Source organism: Myotis davidii, unplaced genomic scaffold (genome assembly GCF_000327345.1).
Source record: "Myotis davidii unplaced genomic scaffold, ASM32734v1 scaffold78, whole genome shotgun sequence".
Lineage (NCBI taxonomy): Eukaryota > Metazoa > Chordata > Mammalia > Chiroptera > Vespertilionidae > Myotis > Myotis davidii.
This window is the reverse complement of record NW_006290305.1, coordinates 5,294,687-5,306,886: the sequence shown is the minus strand read 5'-3', so window position 1 is coordinate 5,306,886 and position 12,200 is coordinate 5,294,687. Positions and strand designations below refer to the sequence as shown.

Sequence of the window (12,200 nt, the reverse complement as noted above, 5' to 3'; positions counted from 1 at the left end):
ATAGAAATATAAGGATATAAGAGAAAATGGAAAATTTGTTTTCCTAGTAACCTCTAATATATTATTTACTGCTCAGCATAACTTTTCTTATCTAAGCCTTATGTCCCAGCTTCTCAACCTCACCTCCAAAGCCTTCCCCAGAAGGACACCAGGGCTTCACTATAGGCAGCTCATACCTGATGTGTATTCCTGAAAGTTGGTTGACTAATTATAAATAAACTCTGAAAGGTATAGCCATAGAATAGTAAATGTGAAAATTGATTATTGTATCTAGTCAGGATAAAATGGTACAGAGGCTTCAAATCGGTGGCCTAGAGTGGGTGGATAGAAAATCAACCTATTTTCCAATACATAGTTTAAGAAAAGACTTTCAATTCTATTAATCTCAAATATTAGATATTTTTTACATAATTATTTTAGTTCTAAACATCAGTAGCAGAATGATGTGCTGAGCACTCTCCTTGTGATCCAGGGAGCAGAACTTTCACAATAGGACATCCCCTGCCCAGCCACCAAAGCAACTCAAAGTTACACAATTGAAAAAAAAAAACTTGCATGTTAGTGAGGATTATTTGGGCCCAGTTGTGCTGTCTCCCCACCCCCAGGAGTCTTGACTATTCAAACTGCTGAAGACAACACCTCACAGAATCTAGGAATTGAGATTTATGTCAAATATCAATGTATGTCTGCTGTCGTAGCATTTACTATGGTGGGGAAGAAGAACAGTGTTTTAGACAGTAAACAAAGCTATAAATCTCTTCTCTGTATACACAGTAGGCCTTCCATATCTGTGGGATCCACATCCTCCGTTTCAAGCCACCTCAGATCAAAAATATTTGGGAAAATATGTTACCCTGTTTGTTGACATGTACTGTGTAGTTAGATCTACAATGGCTGTGTCGGTACTGAACATGTACAGACATTCTTTTCTTGTCATTATTTCTTAAACAATATAGTATAATAACTATTTATGTAGCATTTACCCTGTATTGGGTATTATCAGTAATCGAGAGATTATTTAAAGTATATCAAAGAATCATGTAGGTTATATACAAACACTGCGTCATTTTATGTAAGGGACCTGAGAGCATCCAAAGATGTTAGTATCCATGAGGGGTCTATCCTCCTTGGATACTGAAGGGCTTTCAAAAACCTTCTACCCAGTGTCTGTTTCCCTTTAACTCTTTGATGTGAGTGAAGGGCACCATAGCATGACACAAACAGGTCATATGTTTGAATTAGTTGGCGGTGTGCAAGGGAAGAGTAGAGTTTTTCTCTTTGCTTCAGAAATCAAAGATGCAGTACCTGCTGGATACATATCCCCTGAAATTTGCCAGCACTATTCACCAGGCAGCTCCCAGATAAGCAGATGGCTTCTTTAATCATTAAACCCAATTTTTCTAAAATGCTAATTATTTGAGAAAGATAATTTGGAAGTCTGTCATACATTGCAGAAAAAAGTCTTTCATGTCTGTGTTTTTTGCTCCTAAAAATCACAGGGCTATCACCTGAGTAGGCTCAGTTTCTCTCCTTTTATTTAAATCATGTGACTCTTTAATCACAAGAAAGGATAAAAGAGAGTCAATGAGGAAATGAACCCTTTTTCAGTATGAAGCGCTCAATTACAAAGGAAGCTTTTTTTATTTTCGAAAATCTGCCTTATTGGCGCTTTTTGAACTATGCACATGGAACAGTCTTTCCAATGGCTTCATAGGGCATGTGCATCTCAATTCCTTTTTCTACAAATTTTCACTGGAACATGGAAAACCAAATTGTCCATACGAACCTTAGTTCTTACTATCAACTTGTCAAGCTATAGAGTTCTTGGTCATTGTCCTGGAAAAACTGAATTAAAAGTCATAGAAACCTGGATTTTTGTTCTGGTTCTATGACAGGTCACCTAACCCTTGATAAATGATTCCTCATTTGTAGCCTGGAATAATGGGTTCTATCCATACCTCCTTAATTTATTGAATAAACCATTTCATCCTATAGAATTCCCCACATTCTGAACGTGCATGATGCATTCTTGTAATATCACTCACCGTGTCCTTTATTATCTGTATTTCCTGTGAACTAAGGCAAGAACCAGAGGCCGAATCAGATTCAGGTGTCTTATTTTGGTAAGACTCGTTCACAGGTAATGCTTTGTACTCTTTATAGCATTGCACTGGGGAGCACATACTGCTCAGACTGGTTAGTGGGTGGTGCTTTTGCCAACCGGATCCATCCATTATAAAGTTCCACATCAGCCTGTCACTTGATGGTTTTTTAAGCTACTGAAGATGATAGCCCAGAATAGATCTTTTATTTTACTAGGGATTTCGAAATAGTAACATCCTAATCCTATCATTCTTCTGTATTTATTAAGTGCCAATCTCGTCTCCACTGTTTGCTTACCCGAAAACAGTTCCTGTGGGAACCCTGACATAAATGTTTAGTTCATTTTATTTTATTTTATTTTATCTTATTCCTTTATTTTCCAGTTTCAGAATGAATTGGTGCCATAATGTCTTTACACAGTGACCAGTAGTGTTATTATGGACTCAGGTGTTCAGTGCCTTTGATATGTTTGAACACTCCACAGCAATTCATGTTTGCATTTTCAGAGCATCTCATCTTTGGCCAATAGGAGCCCCTTTTGCGTCGTCTCTTGTTTCTTTTGACTCCAGAACTCTGAGAATTTCTTCCATTTTCCATACGCCAGGATGTTCTCAACTCAGCTTGTGCAGTATCTTCCCATGTCTAGAATTAGCCATTTCTCTAAGAAACTCTGGTTGCTTTTAGTAGGAAATGGCATTTAGAGACCACAGCCTGGCTGTGTTTTTTCTTTTTCAATTACAAGTTACCTTTAATATTCTTTTGTATTGGTTTCAGATGTACAGCATCGTGGTTAGTCATATACTTTACAAAGTGTTCCACCTAATATTTCTGGTACCCATCTGATACCAGACATAGTTATTGCATTAGTTTGACTATATTCCCTATGCTGCACTTTACACCCCATAACTATTCTGTAACTATAAATTTATAATTTTTTATTCTTTATTGTTTAAAGTGTTAACATATGTCTTCTTTATCCCCCATTGACCTCTCCCCGCTCACCCCTACCCCCTGCGCATGGCCTAATCCCCTCGTGTCTGTGTCCATTGGTTATGCTTATATGCATGCATACAAGTCCTTTGGTTGATCTCTTACTCCCCCCTCACCCTTCCCTGCCTTCTCTCTGAGGTTTCATGGTCTGCTTTGTGCTTCTCTGTCTCTGGATCTGTTTTTGTTCATCAGTTTATGTTGTTCATTATATTCCACAAATGAGTGAGATCATGTGATAATAATCTTTCTCCAACTGGCTTATTTCACTTAGCATAATGCCTTTCATCTCCATCCATGCTGTTGCAAATGAGTAAGAGTTCTTTCTTTTTTACAGCAGCGTAGTATTCCATTGTGTAGGTGTACCACATTTTTTTAATCCATTCATCTGCTGATGGGTGGAATAGAGCTTTCTGGATAATTAGCTCTGCAATATCTAAGGGGTCACCTGGATTTTATGATAATGTCACTGCTTAAATTAAGATACAGAACATGCAGTTTTCTTGTTTATTGAGCTCCAATTTCCCTCTGTGCCTACAGCAATAGCTGGCTTTGTTTTTATTAGACAGAGACATTTCAGATTTTTAGTGAGATTAACAAACTTTGTCAAGAAAAAACTAGAGATACTATTCCAATATGACATGCATTAAAAAGTCCTCCCTTTCTCACTTGTATTTATAGTCTGATAGAGGATCAACAGTATACCAATTTAGTCTTGGTGCAGAGTGACATTTTTGAAACCATTAAATTCAAGATAATGTGCACATATGGAATTCAGCAACATAAGCTGACTATAAGCAGAGACCCACTATCACTAATGTCACTTTATTCCCATTGCTCTGTTGTGGATTGTACCTGTTTCATATATTTTGTGCCATCGCTGGTTCCAGTCCCTCTGGGTTTATATTGCCCTGATATGAGAAATAAAACTAAACAAAATATTACTAAGGAGGGCAGATACTGTGTCTGTTCTTTTTATTGCTGACTTTTATTAGTGTTTTAAAATCTTGGGCTGGTTTGGGAGAATACCCGAGGTGCTAATGTGAGCTGGGAATTATTCCCAAGGGCTCTATTTTCAGGTGAATCTTGGGAGAGCAGAATATGTGTGTTTTTCTTGGTTCTTTCTGCAGCATGTGTTCGAAGGGCCCCAGCTTAAAACAAACAGTTACAAGACATAGCTCTCACCCTTGGGCACATGAGTCAAATGTAGAATGAGGGGGGAGATGGGGAAAAGTGGGGCTCACTGGGATTTCTCCTTGGTAGGAAAGATAACCTAAGGAAGTGAGGAAGGTGCCTGATTACATAGGTAGAAATGAACGAGGTATAAGTGCATTTCAGGATTGACCCCAAAGGCTTCTCCAAGGCTACTACATGAATAATGTTAACTTCAAGTTACTACGAAAAAAAAAGTTGTGTGGGTTTTTTTTTTATTCTTCTTCATCACTTTAAAAACATTATCTGGTCATTCTCACAGAGCCATCTTTAAGGGAATAGCCTCTTCCTTGTTCATTTAGGTTTATTCAGCTGGATCTTGGCAACTTGGTAGAACGTATGAATTATCTCACTCAACCAATATCTAATTTATCCTTATTGTGAGAATATTTTTCTTGGTTCCAGCATCTGCCCTAGTCCTTAATCAAGTGTAAGCACACATTTAATTTTAGAACCCAAACCAGAAAGTCATTTCATACTTATGTCTACATGGGATTCCAAATTTTCAAGTTTTTCCATCTCTGTAGAATTTTAAATGACATAACTTAAAAATGAAGACACCTTTCCTGAGATCAATAACTGACCTTTAGTTCAGTGCTACTAAATCATTTTCCAGACATGATCTTTATTGACATAACCCACTGAGTCAGGGTCTCTCATAGGGGTCGGAGTGGGGACAGTAATGCTTTTTGGTGAACCGCATTCTATAACCCTGAGTTACAATAAACAGGGAATGTGATTAGTGTCAATCAAAGGCCATCATTGCAAATTCAATACCAACAGGAGTAACCAATTTGGGGTGTGGTGAGGTGGGGAGAGAATTTATTCAGTGGCTATAGCTCAGTTATCAAACAGGTCAGCTGAAAACAGCACAATTGTGATACAGCTCAATTGTGGAGCAGCTTGATTGTGGAACAGCTCAACTGTGCGAGAGTTGAAGTGGCCAGGGCAATGCAGCTCAGTTCAAGTGTTATTGCTCCAGCAGGAAAACTCAGCCTTCAATGGAAACTAAGTATGCACTTCCTTGAGGCAGAAGTAAAACTGAGAGATACAGAGAAAAGTGCCTGCCCCTGGCCCCCTAATACATGATTGGTCCATTTCTATGCAATGGTGGACTCTAAATCTTCACAATTCAGGTGGTCCAAATAGCATCATCCTGATTGGTCAGAATGGAGCCACTCTGATTGGCTGGTGAAGATGCAAATTAGGATATAGCTGTGCTGCCCCTATTGGCCTGGGCAGGTCTTCAGTCCATTGGTGGATTTATGAGCCTAGCAGCTCCTTTGTAAGGGTCAGCTCAGGTGGCAGGAACACAGTACAATATGCAGCTAGCTCAATGCAGCTTTTCGATGAAGGCAGAGAGCATGAGAAGTTTAACAATGACTAATAAACTGTGTTTATAAATTTCATTTTCAAGTAGTTTAAAATATCTTTTAAATTTCTCCTGAGATTTATTTTTTTACTCAAGCGCATGGTTTATCCATGGCTTATGCATACATGCATATAAATTATTTGGTTAATCTCTTTCCACCTCACCCACCACTTCCCTCTGAGATTTGTCAGTCTGTTCCATGCTTCAGTGTCTCTGGATCTATTTTGTTCGTCAGTTTATTTTGTTCATTAGATTCCACATATAAGTGAGATCATGTGATACTTGTCTTTCTCTGACTGGCTTATTTTTCTTAGTATAATACTCTCCAAGTCTCTCCATGCTGTCTCAAAGGGTAGGAGATTCTTCTTTTATTTAGCTGCATGGTACCATATCTCTTTTATCCACTCATCCACTGATGGGCAGTTGGACTCTTTCTAGATCTTAGCTATTGTATATAGTGTTGCTAAGAACATAGGAGTGCATATATTCTTTCTGACTGGTGTGTTGGGATTCTTAGAGTATATTCCTAGAAGTGGGATCACTGGGTCAAATGGCAATTCCATTTTTAATTTTTTGAGGAAACTCCATATTGTTTTCACATGCTGCACAGTCTGCATTCCCATCAGCAGTGCACTAGGGTTCCTTTTTCTCCACTTCCTTGCCAGCATTGGTCATTTGTTGATTTGTTGACAGTAGCCATTGTGACAGGTGTGAGGTGGTACCTCCTTGTCATTTTACTTTGTATCTCTCTGATGATTAGTGACTTTGAGCATTTTTTCATATGACTCTTGGTCATCTGTATGTCCTCTTTGGAGAAGAGTCTGTTTAGATTCTATTTTAAAGTGTGTTTTATGCCCAGAATGTGGTCTATGTTTGTGAATGTTCTCTGTGAACATGGGAAGAATGTGTACTCTAATATTGTCAGATGAAGTGTTCTATAGATGTCAGTTATATCACGTTGATTGATGGTGCTGTTGAGTTCAACTATGTTCTTACTGATTTTTTCTGCCTCATGGATCTGTCCAGTACTGATAGGGTGTTGAAGTCTCCAGCTATTGTAGTGGATTCATCTATTTCTCCTTGCAGTGCTATCAGTTTTTGCCTCACAGAGTTGGATGCTCTGTTGTTAGACACACACATGTTAAAGATTGTTTAAAAAAAAAAAAGATTGTTAAGTCTTCTTGGAGAATTGACCCCTTTATAATTATGGAATGCCTTTCTTTGCCCTGATAACTTTTCTTGTTCTGATATCTGCTATGTCAGATATTAATATAGCTACTCCTGCTTTCTTTCAATTAATGTTAGCATAATCTATCTTTCACTGCCTGTATTTCAAAATGGATATTTTTCTACTCTTTGTGCCAGAGGCCAGGGGACAGGAGGGTTGTTCATTCTTTACTGTGAGGACCTGGTAGGGCTCCTGGGGGTAAGACTCACAAAAGTATGGGGGCCCCTAACAATGGACCCTCCTGGAGTTTATAAGTTTCAGACTTGTCCACACTGAACCTCCAATAATGTGTCTATTAGGAATTAGCGGGTTCTCACTGAGATTTCTGCTCTGGTGAGTTGTAATTCTCTGTATCCACCTGTTTGTCTCTGTAATTTGGGGTCAGTGGTGTGTCCTGGGACCTCAATTATCTGGTGAATTGTCTAAGAAGAGTTGTTGATTTCAGTTTGTTCAGCTCTTTACTTGTTGTCTGGACAGAGTGATGACTTCCAAGCTTCCTGCATGCTGAACTGTAAGCTGATTCTTGATGATTCGTTTTTCATGTCGGCAGAAACTTTTTTTTTATTGTCACAGGGGCCTTTGAGATTCATGCAGTTCAAGTTTGAAGAGTTGAGATTAAAATATTTCAGGCAAATCATTTGTTAAAAATCAAATGGGAAATAAATTGACTTGTGTCTTTAGATAAGATTGCAAAGAAAATTGCTTCCACTTTATGAGTTTCCCTGCACAAAACACTTTATTTCATTGTTTACAAAGTTTTCCTGACAGTTTTCGAAGTTTCACTTAAAAAAAAAATACAGATCGGAAACACAAAACCTATAAGAGAGAGCAAAAGAGAAAGAGAAAACTCCAGTTTATCCACAGATTCCCAAGTCTCAATTCCAAATCTAGTCTTCCTCAGCCCTTATGTAATGATGGACTACTGCATCAGGCTGTGTATAAGAAAGAACATATGAAAACCCCAAGCAACAACTTGCACCCTTCATAACCAGGCAAGGTACTTTGATAATTAGGCTATAGAACAACTCTCCTTTCTAATGGTTTGGTATGACAATGACTACTTCAATTAACAAGAATATTGGGTACCACCTGCTTTGTATAAAGCATTGGTTAGATGCTAGTAAATTAATCCTACTTTTCAAAACCTAATATTTAGTCATAGGGTTGCATCATCTGTAAAACGGGAGGTAAGGATAGTTCTTATAAGGTTACTAGGATTAAATGAGATAGCACTTGTAGAGATACCACTTGTGCACTCTAGATTAGTTTCTACTCCCTTCCATTCCAATGCAATCCTCTAAGTGCCATTATTAACTGAGGGCAGAAGCGCCCACAAACATGCTTTGTTTGGGCCCCATACTATTTTATTTTTTTAATTTGAATTACTAGTATCTGATGACACTTTAAAAGTTTTTAAGTTCACATAAAGTCTGGATTTCTAGTTTCTCCTGAAATTTACAATGTCTGGGACCTCCATGGGGTATCACTTTTGGAGCCAAGTGGCTGTCACCGTCTTCCATTACTCTAGTCTCCACCTTTCCTTGTTGTCTTGGGCCGACTTCACTTACTTGTGCCACCGGCCTGACCCTAGGGAGGTATTTGTGTTTGTGACATTTGATGCCAATAAAAATGTGGTGAGACAGATTAATGCAGGAAGCCTTGCTGAGCACTTTGTGAGCTGGGTTTTGAAGAAGGTTCTTGGAGATAGAGGATGTGCTTAATGGATATGCTTAAAACTGTAGGTCTCTCACATGAAGATCTCCGTTTGATTTGAACAGGTTCTCTTGAGTCCTTAAAAGGCTCTTTTTGTGCTTAAAGAAGATCACCATTGAAGTGTGTAGTATGACATCACTGAAATTAGTTCACACCGGGGAGGATTATAGAAGAGAAAGGGCTTCACCTTTCTTCAGTGAAATGCAGTATAAGCATTTCATTGGTGCACACATCCCCCCACCCACCACCACTTCCCACCAACACCAGACGTACATTCACTGTCATTCCCTAACCTGTAAGGATCAGAGGAATACAAGCAAGAAAAGACAAAAAGGGAAGTCAGATGAACTTGGCTGTAGCTTTATTCATAGGCGGAACAAAAGAATATATTGAGGCAATCAGCATAAATTAGTCCAAAGCAAGTCAAAGAAATTCCAGCAAAATTGGGATATTTTGCCTGAATTATGGGGCTAATTATCTCAGTCTTCTACTCGAGTGTTCCTGGGGAGACCTGGCCTAAGAATGCTTTTCCAGTGAGCTGGCAAATTCAGAAAGGGAGAGAAAATGTGTTATTGTAACCACAGCTTGAGCCTGGTGCTGCCTCTGTCCAGAACACCTATGGAGAACATCTGAGTCCAACCTGCCTCTCAGATGAGCATGGTTGTCTAGAAAAAATGGGCTCTGGAGAAGGGGATCATGGTCTGCTTGCTGGTGACAGAGGAATGCCAGCACCCAGGGTAGTGACACTGGCTTACTTTCCACAATCTTTACAACTTGAACCGTCTCATAGAAGTTACAGGTGATTTTTCCCAATAACATTTAGAACTAAAAAGAGCAACTTATTAATGAAACAGTTCTGCCCTCAAAGTACGATATTAAAAGATTATTATAACTACAGGCAAGAAAGCATTTGGATTATGTGGCATTTGGAAATGATGATAAAGATTGTCCATATGGTCTAATGTTGTCAATGCCTTACATTGCATTAGCAATCACCTAATATGGGGGTGATTTTGATTATGTGGCTTACTTTAAATTCTCGTGTGTCCTAGGTCAATCAGAGTCAAGAGCTGCCATTTTCTTTGGTAAATGTTGCTATGTGCTTAGGCAGAATTAGAATATTTTGGGACATAATATTTTAGGTATTATGGTGCCATGGTCCTCTTAAAACTTTTCACTTTATGCCATCTCTAATTCTATTTTTGTCTGTCGTTGGTGCATAAAACCAGCTCCCGTAGTAACAGCTATAAAGACATGTTTGATCTGTTTATTTGTATGTCAGTTCCCCTTAAGTTGATGGCTTTTGTCCAGGTATCTGTAACTTTAGATTAGGAGCTTTGAGTCAATAAGAAGGATGTAGAGCAAGCATGTCAAACTCAAAGGCTAACACGGACCAAATAAACAATGCATGCGAGTTTGACATGCTTGATGTAGAGGCCAGTGTTAAACTGTGCCTCCAGAAGAACTGGAAATCTCTCTGCTTTCCTCAGTCCTTTGCCTCCTCTTCCACTGTAGAGGGTAGCCAACAACTTGAGAATTTTTTACTTTCTGCTCTGTTGAGAAACCTTGATGGGGAACTAATTTGGGCTCCTTTGGGGTTTGGTCCAGTGCCGTGGCTATCTGGGAATTGAGGGCTGCCCTCCAGGGCTCCCATGGCCTGGGCTCCTCTCCCCGGCATGGCTCTGCATCACGCCTGCTCCCTTTATGCGCTCCTCATCTCACTTCACTCATTAGTTCTACCATATGCCTCTTAGTTCATCCTTAGACTATTAGAGTTGTGTTTGGTCATCTACTCTTTGGCACTGAATACAGAAATGAAGAAAATAATTTAGTAAAAGGTTAGTAACTAGAAGCATATCAGTAAATAGAAAATGATTCTGTTGTACTACATTAAAATGGTCATTGTCCCTTTTAATTTATGTTACAGTAGCAAGAACAGAAACTGTTTTAGGCCATACAGTCCTAGCGTCACTGTGGATATGTCTGAGGATAGGCGGTGGATGATTTTCATCTCCATCTCTCTGCAGCTGACAGAGAACCTGATAGCTAGAAGGCACAACAAATCAATGTTATGAATGAATACGATTAATTCAGTAGAAGTTATTCCTGATCGTTTGTCAATACACATGTCAGCATCCCATTTTTTATTCAGATGCATGCCTACATAATGAACTCTCTGTCCTAAGGAAACTAGCCAAGAAGCGGAAGGAGACCATGAGCAGCACGCGGCAGGAGATGACGGTGATGGTGAACTCCATGGACAAGAGCTATGCCGAGCAAGGCACGAACTGCGACGAGGCATTCTCCTTCATGGACACCCACAATCTGAACGGGAGATGTAAGTGCACACGTTTCTTGGCTTCTGATCCATCTCTCTGGTTTTCCAGAGTTCCAGATAGAACTGGAGGGTTGGTTGTAAACCCAAAAACTGCCTAAGAATTCTTTTTTGCCTTACTGGTTTCTTGAGTCCCTTTAAACAGCCCTGGAAACGTCTGCATGTGCCATAGGTCGCTTGGGTGAGATGATATTGTACAGGTGGTAGGTCCAGATCCCAGAAGAAAGGAGGCCACAGTTATGGTTCTGGAAAGACTTAGAGAGCAAGCGCTTTTCTCCTCTCCAAGGAGGCACAGGCTTCTCATCATTCTTTTGTTGTTTAGATGCTATTTGTAAGCTAACCAGGCGTTGAATTACACAGGAGAAGCCTACTATAAAACAGTTCACTAAATGCCAGTAACCAGTTAATTGATGATTTTTTCAGCTGACAGGCTCTGCCTTTATTATAGGGCTATCAGTGGCCATTAATAAGTTAAACTGTATTTCCACTTCACAAGTCTTACATTTCACACTAGGTGGGTAAGCCGAGCTCAGCTCATACTTTCCCATACTAACACCTGTGATCCAGGTACAGGCATTATCTCAGGCAGCTAACAATTATGTTGATTATATGAAATACAGAAAGAGCAGTTGTTGTGTCCCTGGTGATCTTCTCAGAAACCAGAAGTAAATCCCATGTTGTATACCTGACTCTGTGGTTCACGGCCCTGTTGGGTTCAAGGTCAGAGGTTTCTTCACCATGTGAAACCCATGCCACATAATGAACGGCTGCTCACCATGGCTGCATGATCAGGCTGTAGGACAGCATGGGGATGGGATAAAAGTGCACTAATAAAAATGTGTAAAAGCTGGGAACCTCGTGGCTGAAAGGCACAGGATTCTAGTCTCTGGGGAGAGAGAACGATAGCAGGGTGGACAGTGTGTGCTTGTGTCCTGACCACCCATCGGGCCAGTTCTGATTCTGCAGCTCCCCCCATCCACTTCTCTCTCCAGTCACCATATAGTCACCACACCTGCCTTCTCCCAGGCCTTGCCTTTCTCCTACATTCAGCAAAGCTTCATAGAGTTGAGTTGCCTACTTCTCTCTGTGGTGGCTATGGTTGTCCACCTGTTCCTACTTAGAGGTGCTACATTTATGCACAATAAACTTTATCATAATGCTCTAGCCTGGTGGAGCAGGAGTTCAGCAGATATGACTTTGACCAGCACTCCTTGTCCTTAGTCATTGTCCTTAGCCCTACATCTTCAATG

The 12,200-nt window shown here is 39.8% G+C and overlaps 1 protein-coding gene across 3 annotated transcripts in view; it reads left to right on the top strand.

The window, feature by feature from the left end:
• PTPRM (protein tyrosine phosphatase, receptor type M) overlaps positions 1–12,200 on the top strand; it is a 466,311-nt gene that overhangs the window by 325,029 nt on the left and 129,082 nt on the right. For all 3 annotated transcript variants that reach the window (XM_006763285.2, XM_015563601.1, XM_006763284.2), the window contains one exon: positions 10,802–10,953. In XM_006763285.2, the coding sequence (XP_006763348.1) occupies positions 10,802–10,953 (152 nt within the window). The remainder of the gene's footprint in view (positions 1–10,801; positions 10,954–12,200) is intronic.